General features: G+C 38.2%; 1 protein-coding gene across 2 annotated transcripts in view; it reads left to right on the forward strand.

The window, feature by feature from the left end:
- sipa1l2b (signal-induced proliferation-associated 1like 2, genome duplicate b) overlaps positions 1-17,724 on the forward strand; it is a 66,561-nt gene that overhangs the window by 25,572 nt on the left and 23,265 nt on the right. For both annotated transcript variants that reach the window (XM_039673658.2, XM_089124862.1), the window contains exons 2-8: positions 6,500-8,224; positions 8,359-8,486; positions 9,339-9,527; positions 12,730-12,904; positions 13,207-13,310; positions 14,710-14,867; positions 15,890-16,475. In XM_039673658.2, the coding sequence (XP_039529592.2) occupies positions 6,853-8,224; positions 8,359-8,486; positions 9,339-9,527; positions 12,730-12,904; positions 13,207-13,310; positions 14,710-14,867; positions 15,890-16,475 (2,712 nt within the window). In that variant the 5' untranslated portion in view covers positions 6,500-6,852. The remainder of the gene's footprint in view (positions 1-6,499; positions 8,225-8,358; positions 8,487-9,338; positions 9,528-12,729; positions 12,905-13,206; positions 13,311-14,709; positions 14,868-15,889; positions 16,476-17,724) is intronic.

The raw sequence follows: 17,724 nt of genomic DNA on the forward strand, positions 1-17,724 counted from the left end.
GTTTGTAGAGTTACCCTTTAGTTTTTTTATTAGCTTTGTTTCCATCCAAAGTTGCGAATATAACTTCTGCGCAAAATGGGAGCATCATGTAAAACATTTGTGGGTAACACTTTACACTGAGGTTAAACTACATTAGTTAACTAAGAATGAATAATACTTCTTCCGCATTTGTTAATCTTTGTTAATGTTAATTTCAACATTTACTAATACTTTATTAAAATCTTGTTAACATTAGTTAATGCACTGTGAACTAACAAGAACAAACAATGAACAGCTGGATTTGTATTAACGTTAATAATGATTAACAAGTACAGTAACAAATGTATTGCTCATGCTTAGTTTTTGTTTGTTAATACATTAACTAATGTTTAATAAATGAACCTTATTGTAAAGTGTTACCCATTTGTGAAAACCGTTTCCATCAAGTCAGCCGAAGAGAACAAAACCATCACTTCCTGATAAACTGCCGCTACATATCAATAAGAAAAGTGGAAGTTGCTTTACCAAACAACTTTGACGACAAACTTTCGGAATGACCAAAACAGCATTTCTGATGCTTTGCAACAAGATTGGTCCGCTGGTTTAGTCAAGTTATGCCGTCCCACTCCCATCGTGCAAAGTCGCATTACTTTTTTGATTATGTTTATTTGATATATTTATGCATTTGATATATTTATGTTTCCATTGAAGTTTATGCACGTTTTCTTATCGGATATAAAATGTATCCAACTCAATTGAGCTCATACGTTTTTTTATGCACACTTATAGAATTTATGCACATTTTATCCCAAAAATAGGTGGATGGAAACTTGGCTTTTGTAAAAGGGACATTTTGGTTTTAGTTAAATGAGAAATGACATATCAATGTCTCCAAGCACTAAAGTACTTGGGATGTTTACTTTATTTTTATATTTTATTTGTAATAATATACTTTGTTTGCTTATTCATAATCAAAACAAATGTTTATTTTATTTAATTGTATTATTTTATTTTGATTGATATTACTAATGTAGTCATCTTTCTGTTTGCCAAGTCAGGCCCACTATAAAAGAATGAGCAAATTTTATTTTTAGCAATGTACTTTTACATTTGCTGGACAGAAATGCATGCATGTGTAGCCTATGTGAAGTTAATAGTATTTTTTTTTTTTTTTTTTAAACAAACTTGGCAACAAGTTGTCATATAACTCATAAATGCTGTTATCAATCTATCTTTTGTCTTATGCATTTTAGATGCTTGTGAACTTGTGCTGAAATGTCCGTGAGAAACAATCTTGTGGGTTTCCTGCATGCCGTTGCTTGGAATAAATCCAGAAGTGTTCATGGCATGTGAGGCATTAGGGCACACCGGCTCCTGGCTCTTGTTATAGTGTATGTAGCACTGGAATGCATAAGAGCCAAAGAGACTCCATCCTTACTCCTAACAAGGAAAGGGAAACGAGAACACAAGACCTCCCAGCAGGGTCTGAGGAATTAGAAAGGTAGGTGAACTCAGGGCTGAAGCAGAAAGAGCCTGGGATGCTTTGACAGCATCTGACAGGGTGTGCCCATGTAGGGTGTTCACTGGGGCTGATGTCAAACCTTTCTGGTTCTGCTAGGTGTCTGCTTACCCCAGTTACCCTGTCGAAACTGCAGGGCTCAATTTACTTAATCCTCCTGTCAAAGTCATCCTTTTATTTTTTTCAATAAAACCCAGGAGCAAACAAAAGTGGACAGGTCAGGAAGCAATAATCAATTGGGTGTAACCTTGTAGCATTGATTTGGACTGAGTTAACAGCTTGGAGATAAATTATTCAGTATTTTTATCTATGGAATAAAAAAGTGGGGACCAAAAGTAATTAAAAGTATGGGTATGTCTATTTTAAATGTATTATTAAAATAGAAATAACAACATTTGAGTGAATTTATTTACCTCATTTGATTTAATGAAAGCAGTCTAGAACTTAATGTTCCTGTTATCTTGTATGATTTGAGATCCGTTGTTTTTTTTACTTCTGGTCCGTTTCATAGATTTAGTGCAGAAACTAAAACGTTTCTTATTTCTTTATCCATCTATAATCCTTAAATATTATTTGGAGGTTTAGAATAGATTTTGAATTCCACATTTCCGGCATGGACTTTTTGACCTTTCTCTATGTGGGTTGGACAGACGGGGACTGTCTGTGAGTGAGCTGACCTCCTTTCCAGCATTGTTTTGATCTGTTTCGCTGCACATTTCAAAGACCCATGTCTCAAAAAAGACTGCTGTGCTGTGCCTGTCAATCATCCAGTAAAGAGTGACATACACTCACTTAAAGGATTATTAGGAACACCTGTTAAATTTCTCATTAATGCAATTATCCAATCAACCAATCACATGGCAGTTGCTTCAATGTATTTAGGGGTGTGGTCCTGGTCAAGACAATCTGCTGAACTCCAAACTGAATGTCAGAATGGGATAGAAAGGTGATTTAAGCAATTTTGAGCGTGGCGTGGATGTTGGTGCCAGACGGGCCGATTTGGGTATTTCACAATCTTCTCAATTATTGGGATTTTCATGCACAACCATTTCCGCTAATTTCATTTCGCTCCTGTAGTCATTCTGAGATAGCAGCCTATCTTTCAGTTTTCCAGCGGCCTTTGGACAGCCGGCCAATCAACGAACAGAGGGCGGGCTGAGAGCTGTGATGTAGATGCTAAGTACCGAGTTTTACATTGTAGGTTAGAGAAATCGAAAACCAAAACGACCACGGAAATGGGAAACCAGACATGGGATGCAATTCGCTCTGTTATGGAGAACATTCCGGGGTTTTTCAAACATTCTCATATCTTTATGTCCACTATACTGTACCCATCCTCTGATGGCTACTTCCAGCAGGATAATGCACCATGTCACAAAGCTCGAATCATTTCAAATTGTTGTTTTTTAACATGCAATGAGTTCACTGTGGTAAAATGGCCCCCACAGTCACCAGATCTCAACCCAATAGAGCATCTTTGGGATGTGGTGAAACGAGAGCTTCGTGCCCTGGATGTGCATCCCACAAATCTCCTTCAACTGCAAGATGCTATCCTAGCAATATGGGCCAACATTTCTAAAGAATGCTTTCAGCACCTTGTTGAATCAATGCCACGTAGAATTAAGGCAGTTCTGAAGGCGAAAGTGGGGTCAAACACAGTATTAGTATGGTGTTCCTAATAATCCTTTAGGTGAGTGTAGTTTAACTTTAAGTAACATCTGTCTATCTAAATCTGTTTTCCAAGAAAACAATCAAATTGTTGTGTATTTGTGTAACAAAAGTGTCCGTGTAAGCTGCTTATTCTGATTGTGGGGGAAAATAAGCTCTTCTTGATTCATCCCTGTCAGGAAATGGACATTTCCTAAAAGAGAAGAAGAAAAAAAAACCTTTAGTTCAAATATTCTCTCATATCTTCTTCTCCATTAAACCCTAGGCAGACAGGAACTTATGTGGTTGTTGGAAATGATAGACAGGCCAATGTGGTCACAGTCCCCGCTATAGATCCAGCTGTCTAAATAGATTGGGTCAGTGTGCCCTTGCGGTGGGCTATGATAGTGATGATGAGCTCTGTTGTTTGGGCGGCACGGTGTATGTGAGCAAGCGTTTGGAAAGCAGGGGACCAACTCATAATGGTAATCAATGACCTGTACAGGGCCTGCAGCTGGACGGAGGGCGTCAGAGAGGACAGGATTGGCCATTTGCCTGACCCTGAAGCCCAGCGGGAGGTGGTGGGAGGGAGCCTTTCAGATCTGCAATTTGTTGTCCTCTCAAGCCTTTGCTTATGTGCTTGTTGTGCCATATCTCTTTCTTTTCTTGTTTTGGATAAGGCTGATTTATTGGGATCAAATGTGGTAATGCCTCTGAAGACAATGTACACATTATTATAACAATTATTTTTTCCTTGCATTTGAACGTGAATGGTCCCAAAACAGATATTTGCTGTATCCCAGGGATCAGAGGGATGTTGTTTGCCTTGGAGTACAAACAGACCTCCTTCTAACATATGAATTTTTAAAATCACTGAGGATTCACAGTCAGAAATGAATAATTCATTTGAGTTACATTTGATGTTCCTTCAATGATTAAGATGTGAGTTTAGACATACTAGACATACATGTTACTGTATACATCTATACGGTGGTGGTGTGGTAGATGATGACACTCATGAAGTTCTGACCATTTGTTTTTCTCATGAACCTCAGGAATAATCATCCTGATCATATTTTATCCCAAATTCAACATAAGATTGTATTTTGCATAGTGGAAACTAGACCAATTTTAGGACCATTTTAAGATTACATAAATTTCTTGACTATTATTAATCAAAATGAATCATTATTTTCCTCCTAAATTCTCATTTCATTTTTACTTATTATTATTATTATTATTACTGTTAACATGATATTTAAAGTTGAATTTTACAAAGGTTCTTTAAAATATATATATTTTTTTTACATTACAGCAGTGACGATGACATTTTTTCTGCATTATGGTAATGAGAACTGTATGTCAGTTATGTCACTATGCAAAAAAAATGTATGCCTTTATTTGTTTAAAAAAAATGCCAAAATATATTTTTTTATTATTACTTGTGTTTTTTGGGTGGAAAAATAATTCTAGACCAATCTTGGCAGTTTACGTGAGATTGCACCCAATCATTTGCCAGGTTATCAAGGCTTTTTGTTGTTTTGTGAAAGAGAGCCTCCTTACATGTCGCTTTTTCCTGCTTTTAATACTTAACAGCATTCTTTAATAATGAAACAGCTTGAAATTTGTGCACTTTTTTTTTTTGAAGCCCAATGCTATAAGTTTAGCCTGACCAGCCCTCTCTGTCCACGCCATGTTCAAATTTAACCAGATGTTAAGTGCTGCTGGGATTGCTTCTGATCATGGAACTTTTGCATTTTAAATGTTTGATTACACCCACATTTTAAAAGCAATAATACCCCTGCATCTCCTCTGGGGATGAACATGTGTTGCTTTGTGCCTTTATCTAAATGTCAATAGTGTATCTTTTGATGAATGTTTAACAGAGATTTTTCCCCCTTTCCTAGACATCAACTGAAAAGAAAAGTAATTTCAGAGGAGGAACAGGCTATTATGTTATGATTAAAGATTTCTAAAACAATTGTTTTCTTTGGAATAACATGCACCCATGACCTGTGCACAATAGGACACATGTATAAAGTATATGAAGTCAATTTTGTTTTCATGTTGACATTAAATCACAGCTCTGAACTTCCAGACTCTAGACGGATGCTGTTTGAAAAAGAAAAACGTCAATGTGGTACACAGCTGGTGTCAACGCTGGGGAGGGTTAAAAATATTGGGGTCAGTTTGTATATAAGGGACAGACAGGACTGTGCTTCCAAAACACATTATGAATTCACGGTAGTTTAATCAGATTGCCTTTCGAGGGATTATTTTTAGGTTGGCGAATTTCACAGCATGTTCGTGGTGGTGTCTGTCAGTAATGTAATTTTATACTCTTTTCACTCTCACTTAGTACTTTATTTTTGGGTGATATGATATTGGAAAGCTCTTTCACTGAAAGGCAGTCTCAGTCAGTTCACTGCACTAAGCCAGTAATTCTTAACGTTTTTTATTTATTTATTTATTTATTTTTGGATATCAAGTGATGGCCCTACATACCAAAATCAAATGGAAATGTTCTTAGATTAAAATATTAAAATGTATTGAAAATGAATTAACATGAAGTTCTTAAGCCAAGTGCAACTGACCGATGTGACAAAGTTTAATTTAATTTCTGGTTAGAGTTGTATGATCTTTAATGTCAACAACAAGAGATGTAGGAGTCTTTTCTCCTCTCTTTCAAAGGTACAATTTTTTTTTTTTTGTTCTAGCAAAGTTTGATTTATGACTAATTGCATTTTTGATTTGAAAATGAATTTGAAAAATAATTTCTGGTGGCGGATAACATATTGATTAAATAATTTTAATAATTTGTCATTTTCATTGTAAATTTTTGGCAATTAATTCTGAATGCACCATCTTGCATCTTGTTTTGAATTTGTGAAAAAGGACATAAAAAGATGGCCATCTGTCAAGTACTTTCAAATGCAAAATAGCTAAATGAAACAAAAAATGTGTAATTTTTCCCCCCAATGTTTTGTTAACACCTCTTGAGATAATAACGTTGAATATCATTATAACTAAATGCTGTAGAGAAAGTGGTTCGAATCTTCTACAATTTATCACAGGTAGTAGTTGGGCTTTTTTATTTAGATGTTTATCTTAATTAGTCTCTAAGGTCAAAAAGTGGTACATTTGTTATATGAATGAATGGCATGCATTAAGGTGAAAAAGAAATGTGCTTTCTGAATAGACATTCAAACCCTTATTAAATTAATTGGCCTTTTTGCTGATGCTTTGTTCATTTGAGGATTTTGAGTGCTTTGCATTCTTTCAAGGTCACATTGGTATCTCTACCTCCCAAATGGATTCTCTAATGATCTCTCTCTCTCTCTTGTTCCTTTCCAGAGCATCAGAGAGATCCCACCTGGCTTTGTTAAGCTTACATGCCTGTGAAATGACCGTATCTTCTGCTTGCCCTCCCGTGGAGTGAGCAGTTGTCCTTGACAGTGAAACTGAGATAAAGAGACCCATTCTCCTCCTATGGATTACAGACCCATAGGTCTGAACACCCTGACGTGGGTCAGTCATCATTCACAGACTTCTCCCAGCGCCGTCAAGCTCCTTCGCTATTGCATAAAATGCTGGAGTTGGAATTTCTGTTCTGGACAATTTAACGTCAGGTATGAATATCCCTAACTTTAAGACCAGAGATACAGCAGACGAGGCCGTAGAAGCTTGAGAAGCGCCACACCTCAGAGATGCAGACTGATGATCTTTTTGCCAAAAAGCTTCAAGCCTTGAATGGGAATATGGGACCTCCTGGCCCAAATACACAAGGAACACCTGCAGTGCCCAAGATGGGCATACGCGCAAGAGTGTCAGATTGGCCACAGAAGAAGGATGGCCACGGTCCACCACCCAGATATGAGAGCCTAATGACGTCCTTCCAGAATGGACAACCCAGTCAATCGGCAGAAGATGTGGTCAAACAAAGCCCGGGTTCTCCTCCCAATCCCAGCTTTCTGGAGACAAAATATGGTCTTGGTAACCTTCTGAGCCACTCTCCTGGTAAAGTTCAACACGCCCTCCAGAAGAGGAGCAACAGTGACGTCACCATCAGTGATATAGGGGCGGAGGACATGGATCAGAATACAATCAACCCCAATACAGGTGCCACTTTGCACAGAGAATATGGAAGCACGTCCTCCATCAATCGCCAGGGTTTGCCCAATGAAGGGTTTTTTGGCAATCTGAAAGGTCTCCAGCCGGAACACTCCGAGGAACCGAGCGCGCCGCCTTCACATGGCTTTCCGGAGTTCCGTCGGTTTCCGGAGACCGCCGTTTCTCCAAGTCTCCAGACTGCTGCGCAGATTGCACGGGGGGACATTCTCTGCATTCCGAACTACTCGGACTACGTGGATAGTTCACTCTTCTACAGTCGGGAAAGGGAGAAGTCCTTCCTACAGCGGCAGAAATCTGAAAAGGGCGAGACATCCATATTCCGCAGGCTGAAGACCATGAAAAGCGAGCAGCGGCAACTTGGCGAACACGACGATTGCAGCAGACATGGTCGTCCATTGAGTTTCCAGAGATGCTTCGCCCACTATGATGTCCAGAGCGTGCTTTTTAATATTAGCGAGGCTGTTACTAATCGAGCAAACTTGGCACGTCGGAAAAATATTACTACGGGGGCTTCTGCAGCGTCCCAACACCAACTTGGTGGGGGAATGGACTGTCCTGACCCCTTACCTATTTGTGAGTCCCCTTTGGACAGCTGTGAAGAACTTGGGCAAAAAGCTTGCACCGATCCTGACGAAGGGGATGGGAAGAGTAATGGTTTGGTGCTGACCTGCCCGTACTTCCGTAACGAGATTGGTGGAGAAGGGGAAAGGAAACTGAGTGCCACCAAACCAAACAGTGGATCCCACAACAATGTGGGTGAAAATTATACTATTGAGTCTACTTTAAGTTCACACTGCACCAACGCGGGGGTTTCTGTCTTGGAAATGTCCCGTGAGAATTACGCCTCTCGTGAAAATTACGCTGTTCCACGGGACTGCATCAAACGCTACATCATTGAGCACATTGACATGGGTGCTTACTACTATCACAAATTCTTCTTCAATAAAGGTATGTTTTTACAAACTAGACCTTGAATTCACAATAGTGCTCTATAGTGATAGATGATCTCACTTGGTAACCAAAATAACTGTGTATCTCTCATTGTATAATATCAACCCCTTCTTATTCTCTTTTCTTGAAAGAGCACCAGAACTACTTTGGTGTTGATGAGAACTTGGGCCCGGTGGCAGTCAGCATTCGGAGAGAAAAGCTGGAGGAGGGGAAGGAGGGCCCACAGTATAATTATAGGGTCATTTTCAGGACCAGCGAGGTAGGACGGCACCTATTAAACACTGTTTTACCACATCATTCAACAGACCTCTGTAGATAAATTGGTCTTTGAGCCAGTCAAGTTCAAGGGTTTAAGTTAAGGGAAGGGCATGTCCAAACTTAATATTATTATTGTTATTATTTTTTTAAATTCTTTCAAGTGCAAAACTAATAAGTGGAGATCGTTTACTGCATGTTTTTAACAGACAAGGAGTGGACTTCTCATTCATTTATAATTGATTTCCACCTTTCCATTAAGTACATTTCCCAATGCTTTTACATCATCTCCTCTGAATACAAATCTGAGCTACCTCAATAATAGCATTGATTGTTTTGGAAATCAGTTCAAGATGGATGATGTCTGTGGTGTGCTATTGATTTTTCCATGTATGGTGAAATAAATTACCTCACTGTACTACATGAGTCTCACCACTGATGCTATAACAGTTCCAACCAGGAAGTCTTTCAAATGGCAAGAGATCTTTCATATGCGCCCTGCCAGAGGTTTTCCTAAGGGTGACTTGATAGTTTGCTGAATTGGCGGTTGAGCGTACAATGGCCCTCTTGCTAAAAGCCAAAGCGTTACTTCAGCATTTGCCACAGTTAGTTGAACTCAATTATTCATCGAAAAGGTTGGCAGGGCATGTCGCTGGATTCAGCACCATAGACGAAGCACTCTTAAAGAGTGCTTTGCCATTTGAGAGACTAAAATGGTTTATCCATCTGTTCAGTAATAGGATTTGAGCGTGCAGTGTATTTCATTTAATGGATACATTTGCTCAGTTCCACCAACAATACTATTTCCTTCTTTTCTCTGAATATAAACTTCTCTCTTCACTCTGTCCATTTTCAGCTCACCACTTTGAGAGGCTCAATCATGGAGGATGCCGTCCCCTCCACGGTAAAGCATGGGACGTCCCGTGGTCTCCCTCTTAAAGAGGTGCTGGAGTACGTAGTTCCCGAGGTCAACATTCAGTGCCTCAGACTGGCCACCAGCTCACCTAAAGTCCCAGAACAACTGCTGAAGCTAGATCAGCAGGGGGTAAGTTCAGTACTAAAATGTCTACAAGCAGTTTTACACAGAAAGTGTGTAGATAATTTATTTGATTTTACCTTTTTAAATACCATATTTATTTATTTATATATTTATTAGTCATCATGCTAGAAGAACGTCCTTTAGCTAACATAGCACGTAATTACGAGCACTACGAAGACAACTCTTTTTAAAAACTCTTTTTAATTGCAGTAATTATGTCATGGTGTGAACGCACCTACTGTCAGACATGATCTAAAACAGCCACATGAACTAAAAAACAGATGAAAAGAAACCCCAACTTAAATTAGAAAGTGGAGTTCTGGGAGGGTACACAGTATTACAGATGCGTCTTACTTGTGTGTCAGCGTTATTTAAATCTTTATTTTGTATTAAATCACATAGCTTGGAATTAATTAGTTAAGATATGCTGTGATTTGAAACTTGAACATGGATTTTTTATTCTTATTTTACATGTATACACAGACGTTTCATGGAACGTTAGGTCATGAATATTTGCTTCAAAAGTCATAGAAAAGACATGGAAATTTATTGATAGAAATCACCATACAAGACCAGAACTATTATTAACTACTATTATTAACTATTGTTTTATGATGCGCTCATATTAAAAGAGAGACTGCATCGAATGTTTCTTTATTTATTTGTTGGATATGCCATATGACCATTTAAAATAAAAATATCGTTATTTTTAAGTCAACAGTTTATTAATTAATCTAATGTAATCTTGTGAAAGAAATGTAGCAGTTACAGGACCTATGGTATATGGTTTCCCTCATGCAGATATGAAAATTTTATTTAAATATGTTGATGTTATATATAATACTTCCATTAACCTTTTTTGTTAACTACCCAAATATATGCTTCTTTTGTAAGTGAAACAATAAGCATTTCCCACAATAGAGACAGACTGTAAAATAATCGTACCACCGTTTGGACAGTAAGAGACAGTTTGGCTAACACAAAATGACAGGAGGGAAGAAACCTTCATTCTCTGTGATGATTCATTGCATACAATGTACAATGTTGTGAAACGTACATGTCCGCAAGGCCTGTAATTACTAAGACATAATCAAGTGGGGGTTTAAGAAACCATCCTTTTATATCCCTCATACGTCCCATTCGCTTAGTTTTAGTGCATACTGATAAAACCAGAAACAGATGTTTTAAACCTCTGCTGATGATATGACATTCTTAAAAGCTGTTGTTCATTTGATAACTTAAGCAAGATTGAGCTTGTAAAGTAGTTCCTTTGGGCAAGGCGCCTATCGGGTGCCGCTGATGGCCTTACAACATTTCCGTTTGAGGGTTCAAATTGCAGGTGTGTCAGGATAAAACAGTGTTTTACTAAAGGAACCTTTTATAAAAACAAAGATCCAATTACTTATTGACAAACCCGGGCTGCTTAGGCTGAGAGTGGAACGGAGAGATGAGCAGTTTTGTCAGTAAATTGACTGAATGGAATCTGAGAAGCAGTTAAAGTCTTGATCGATATTGCAGCCACACGACGGCGAAAACCTGACAGTGGAAAACCTGAACAGCAACCCTGTAGATTCAGAACAATGAATGCATTGATTGCAGTTAGTTGTCAAATTAATGATGGTAATTATTTCAAATGGTATTTAGTCATCTCAAATCAATCATGTTCAATGAATACCTTATCGAGGACCTCATTGTAAAAATGATGATTCAACTATTGTCCGCCCTTCCAGCATTCAGACAGGAGGTAACTAGTTTTCAAGGCAAATTATTCAGCAAAACCACCAAAAGCATCACCATGGCAACCACCTAGCCACACATAACGGGCCGCTTGACCCATCTGAGATGCTCCCAACTGTGACCAGCAACACTTAGGTTGAAAATGAAAGAAAATCATTGCTTGTCTTATGCTTTCTTGAGTCCACGTCTTTGCCCATTTTTTTTTTTCATCGCGCCTTCATACTCTCTACCAATTCTACCCCCTCTCTGATAATGGCTTTTTGGGTTTTTTTTGCTATTCCCCTCTAGACTAGATTGTTGGTAGCATTTTTATGGCACAAAAGCCAAAGCAATTGTAAGAATAGCACTAAAATTGCCTTTACCATTTTTTTTAAATTGATACAGGATGGGAATTATGGGCGATTTCGGACAATTATTGTAGACCTCTTAAAAATTCCCATGTCATTGTAAACCAGCTTTCTTCAGATTGTCCCCTGTTCAGCATTTCCTATTATTTTTATGTTAAGTATCATATTTTTACATTATTTTTTAATAATTGTCAGAATAAATGCTTGTTTGGCTGTCTAAAGCCCAACAACTGTTTTTATAGCCTCTTCCTTTAGTTTCTGTCTGGTATGTGTCTCTCATACATTATGCAAAAGTGGCATCTGAGGCCAGTCTGCATGTCATGTGTCAGGCTTTTGAATAGATTGATGGCACTTAACATGACTATTTCACCACTTGTGGTAGACAATGTATATCACCAGAACATAATGTGCTTTAAAGGTGCTTTAAAAGGTTTCCTGTTGATTATGTTGAAGATTGGATTGATATGTCCTTTTTTCCTCTCTTTTTTTCTACTGTGCTTCTAAATTGATTTTATTATATAGTAAATCCTGCCATGTAATGGACAGTGTTATTTTTAACTAATTTAAATAAAGCAGAAATAAAATAAAAATATAAATATAAAATGTGTATTAAATAATAAAAATAAAAAAATAAAACATATTGAAATAAAATAAGTGGACTTTGAATATGCAAACATTATTCAAATTAAAACTTTAATAAAAATAAATTAAAGCTAAAAAAAATTAAAGTATATGTGTGTGTGTGTGTGTGTGTGTGTATGTATATATATATATATATATATATATATATATATATATATATGTATATGAGAATTTTTTTCTACTTACTAAACAGTTTGAGTTTAAATTATTTCATTAAATGTAAATAAAGTGACCACAGAATGAAGCAATACATGAAAGGACTACAGTCTAGAAGATCAGTGTCCCGGAGCAAGTAAAATGTACTCTACAGTTCATTTATTTAAAAGAAATGACCACAGAATGCAGTGATTGGCCAGTATTTCAGAGAGCCATATAATAGATGTAATTGAGGGAATGATGTAAATGTAATAACTGGCTCAAACTTGTCAAATATCATTACTATGATTGAAACTGATTGTGTTTTTACTCTTTGAAATCTGTAGCTGAGTTACCAGCACAAAGTGGGCATCCTGTACTGCCAGGCGGGGCAGAGCACAGAGGAGGAGATGTACAATAATGAGAGTGGTAGTCCCGCACTGGATGAGTTCCTGGATCTACTGGGTCAAAGAGTCCGACTGAAGGGGTTCAGCAAGTACAGGGCACAGCTGGACAACAAAAGTGAGTGCTCTTCTCACGATGACATCTTCAAAATGTTTTTCACTGCTGTGAATCTTTGACAAGCTGTTTGGCAGCTTCGGGTTCATTTCTGAAATGGGTTTTGTTAATACCGTATTTGTTCTCAGTCAGTGCATATAGGGCATTGGACAGTATCTCATAATCTCTTAGTCTGTGCAGATGAGCCATTTGCTAATTAATTTTGAACTGCATGAGACTCATTTCGTATTTCATCATGAGTGCGTGTCTTTTTAATTTACTGCTTTTATACTCATATGTGTGATATAATCACATTATCTCTGCAGCGGACTCCACTGGCACTCACTCCCTCTACACCACCTATAAAGACTTTGAGCTGATGTTTCACGTCTCTACAATGCTGCCCTACACGCCCAACAACAGGCAACAAGTGAGTCGGACTTTTAGCCATCACATGACCTCAAAAATATTAATCAGCGCTATTGTTTTCAACATTGTTTGCAGCATATCAGAATGATTTCTGATGGATCATGTGACACTGAAGACTGGAGTAATGATGCTGAATATTTAGCTTTACCATCACAGGAATAAACTACTTTTTACTTTAAAATGATTGTAAATTCTTACAACATTTTCATATAAAATGTAGATATTAAACATTATGTTCTTTGGTCCCTTTCTTATTTTATTATTACAAACAAAAACAAAAAAACAGATAGTCCAAGATAGAGCAGCCTTCCTGCTGATTTATGCACACTTGAATAAGCACCTGGTCAAAATGAGATTCAGGTCTGATCACTTACTCAGTCCTGTCCACACACAACTCTTTCAGCCCCCCGTCAGCTCTCTCCTCAAGTGCCTGGTCTTGATCTGTGATCTGTGCATCTACAGACCTCACAGAGCCCAGACCAATTGTCCTGCATCCAGCTAATTGTAAACACTTCAGCGGGCAGGCCACGTTGTCATGGCAACCATCTGAATGCCCCATCTTAAAAAAAAAAAAAAAAACACTAAAAAAGCAAGCTCCCTTTTCAGTTGCACAGTGAAGAGCAAGACGTATCAAGGATGATTATTAAGAATGTTATTTGTTGATGCCTTTAAGGCTGTACTTATTTATTTGGTGGAACACATTTTAAAAGATTTATTTCCTTCAATCGATGTACTTTTTAATGGGCGGAACAATCCTAATGGAGTCGTGGATTAATTCCCCACCATAACAGCTTTCCGTCAATGGCTTCCTGAAATCCCCATCCCCTGAGCTCAGTCGGATAATGAAATTGTGATTTGTGCTTTTGAAAGAAAGCTGTTTTTACGGAATGATTAGAAAGAGAAGTAAAGGAGCCCTTGAAAGTGTATTTATTTGGCGGATTTGTGGTTTTCTGTCCATAGGATCATGGGCCAATAGGGATAATCTTAGAATATAAGCTGGTGAAGATCTCCACAGCTTTGAGTTTTAGTTCAGTACACCTCTGATCCTCTCTCTCTCTCTCTCTCTCTCTCTCTCTCTGTCTGCTGACAAAGAGACGAGTCCAAATACTATAGACTAAAGCTAAACCTTTATATTTACACGTTACCTAAGCTTTCTTACAAACAGTTATTTGTCCAGTTTGTAGTACATGTTACAGTTATGTTTCGTCAAGTACAATATCCCAGAGCTGGATTATTTCATTTTATTTTGTGTCGTTTCATTTAGCTTTTACATATTTCCACTGTTTTTGAAATTCATTTTTTGCTTTCGGTTTCTGATTAGATGTCTGTAACTGTAACTGGTTTCTTTTTAAAATGTTCACTGTGTTAACTTTCTTCCTATTATCTGTTCCCCTGTTCAGCTACTGAGGAAGAGGCACATTGGAAATGACATCGTAACCATCATTTTCCAGGAACCAGGAGCTTTTCCATTCACACCCCAAAATATACGCTCTCACTTTCAACATGTCTTCATCATCGTCAAAGTCCACAATCCTTGTACAGAGCATGTGTGTTACAGGTAAGATGTAAAATGTCAGCCTAGCCTGTTCAATACATGCTTCTGTTTTCTAATAAAGATGGTGGTTTGGCGTATACATGTGTCTTTGCTGAACTAAATACTGTTTTAAAGTCATGCCTTACTCCTCCTGAATAAATCCAATTTTGTAAATTAGAGATTTCATTTTTACTGGGACAGGGGGTGGAGGCAGATGAAGATGCTCTCCAAACAGTTTGGTGACTGTCAGATTTGACCTCTCAGAACGATAGCAGGGATTAAAGGATAAGATCGAAGGGAATTCAATTTCCAGTCTTATTTACTCAGTGTGTGTCTCTTAAGCTTGTTCAGCGTAACATTGCAGAGAGCTGAAGGAGGCTGGAACCTGTCTTAAAGCAGAATTGCTTGTCTCATCTTTTGAGCAGATCAGTGAGAGACTTTTGCGGCATGATTTCAGAATTGATGTCAATGTTGAAGTCAAACGGAAAAACCTCTATGCATTTTTTTTCTCACAGGAACCCTGTGCTTCTCCCCTTTATGTATATGACATATTAATGTTGAATGTGGAAATAATATCTCCTATCCTTGCTTAATTTTATATATAAAAGTATATAAGTGTATATATAAGTAAATATTATATTATATACACTATATACTGTAAGTAAATATATAAGTAAATATACTTATATATTTGGTGTGTGGATAAGACACATGCCTTTGGTGTGATAGACCCGGGTTCAAATCCACTGTGAGACACCGTGTCCATGAGCAAGACACTTAGTTAGCCTAGTTTCTCTAGAGGCGAGCGACCTCTGACATGTATAGCAATTGTAAGTCGCTTTGGATAAAAGTGTCAGCTAAAATGAATAAATGTATATATAAGTAAATATTATAATATATTATTAGATGTTGTTCAAAAGTTTGGGATCACAAGGTTCTTTTATGTTTTGAAAGAAGTCTCTTGTGATTTTTAATTTTGTAGAATTCTTTGATGCTTAGAACATTATTTATTTGAAGTTACTAAACTCTTTTCATCCTATTTATAGTGTTGCGGTTGCCAGATCCAAAGATGTCCCTCCGTTTGGACCTCCCATACCCAAGGGAGTGATGTTCCCAAAGTCTGCCGTTTTCCGGGACTTCCTGCTAGCCAAGGTGATCAACGGCGAAAACGCAGCCCACAAGTCTGAGAAGTTCCGCGCCATGGCGACGCGTACCCGCAAAGAATACCTTAAAGACCTAGTGGTAAACTTCACTGGTGCAACGCCTGTGGATGCGTCAGGTGCAAAATTCAGCTTCATCACCCTAGGCGCCAAAAGGAAGGAACGCAGCCGCCCAAGGAACAATGCTCATCTGTACAGTACGGGAGCCATCACGTGGTCGGTGGTTGCCCGGGACAACTGCCAGTCCACCGATATCGGTTGTTTGCTGTCCATCTCCCGCGAGTTTGTGGTGCTCATTGAGGAAGCAACTCGGGAAGTGGTTTTCAACTGTTACTGCAAGGACGTGATTGGTTGGAGCTCGTCCTCCACTGTTGGCAGGGTGAAGCTCTTTTACGAGCGCGGCGACTGTGTGGTGTTTTCCGTGCAGGACGGATGCCCAGAGGAAGTTCGAGAGGTCGTACAGCGATTAGAGGTATGAGTAGCCAATCCAAGAGGAAAGATCAAGTTTAACCTAAGATGAAGCTTGCCTTTTACTGTGAATAAGCGAGCAGTGTTGGTCTACAGGATCAAGTTTCTCTCGCAATCAGGGGCCGAGAGTCAATGGATTAGCATTATAAAGGTAGAAAGACCATGTTAGAGCAAATTACAGTACCTTAGTTTACCTTAAGCTCACCAGAACCATTTACTTTATTCACTTTGGGATAAGTATACATCAACACACACCTTAATAAAACAATATTAGTTCCACTTCTTGCTTTATTGCCACCCATTCATGCTCAGTTGGGCCAGACCTGCAAGTTACAGTGCAATGGAGGTTTAAATGAGTATACATGCTGTTTATGGTGATCAACCCAGTCAGCATGTGTGTGGTCCATTCTCTTTGTGAGATTTGACAGCTTGTAAAATACTGTGCTTTAACTGTTCACAAGCTCTTAAATGTGTTTTTTTTTTTACATTGGGTGGTTTGCTGTCATCATCACAGAATTTTTGCAGCAGACCATCAGCAGTAAATTAAAATTCAGTCATCATTTATTCACCCTCGTGTCATTCCAAAACTGCATGGCTCTCTTTTCTTATGTGGAACGCAAAATAAGTATTTTAAAAAGTATTGTATTTTATTTCAGGGTTCCCACGGGTCCTTGAAATCATTGAAAGTTTGTGAATCTGAAAAACAAAATTCAAGGCCCTGGAAAGTTGAAAATAGATGCAGGTCCTTGAAAGTGCTTGAATTTATTTTGTGCAAGAGCTTTTCTGGGAAAAAAAATCCCTCCGGTCCGCTAATGTGTTATTTCGCCAACACTTCGGGACACTTGAATATTAGCTTGCTTGATTTACGTCAGTTACTCATATTTACGTGTTACATTAAGTGTTTCCCGTGTGACGTACTTATACGCACAAAACGACTACGATGGTACCTCAACGTTTCACAAACACACCGTGAAACATTGCAAAAATAGGCTGAGACCACTGAAACATGACGCCTGAAAATGCAAGTTTCGAGATATTTGGAATGTTTTATAATTTATTTGATATACACTATGTTGTTCCCACAGTAAGTCCTTGAATTTGAGGGTGTTGGACGTGGAAAGTCCTTGAATGGTCCTTGAATTTGAAGTTAACCGAGGTGTGGGAATCCTGTTATTTGTTTTTGTCCATGAATTAAAAGTCAGTGACTTTTTTTGTACCCCATTGGCTTGCATTGATTAAGAACATCCTTTTCT

This window comes from Pimephales promelas, chromosome 21 (genome assembly GCF_988280905.1).
Source record: "Pimephales promelas chromosome 21, fPimPro1.hap1.1, whole genome shotgun sequence".
Taxonomy (NCBI): Eukaryota; Metazoa; Chordata; class Actinopteri; order Cypriniformes; family Leuciscidae; genus Pimephales; species Pimephales promelas.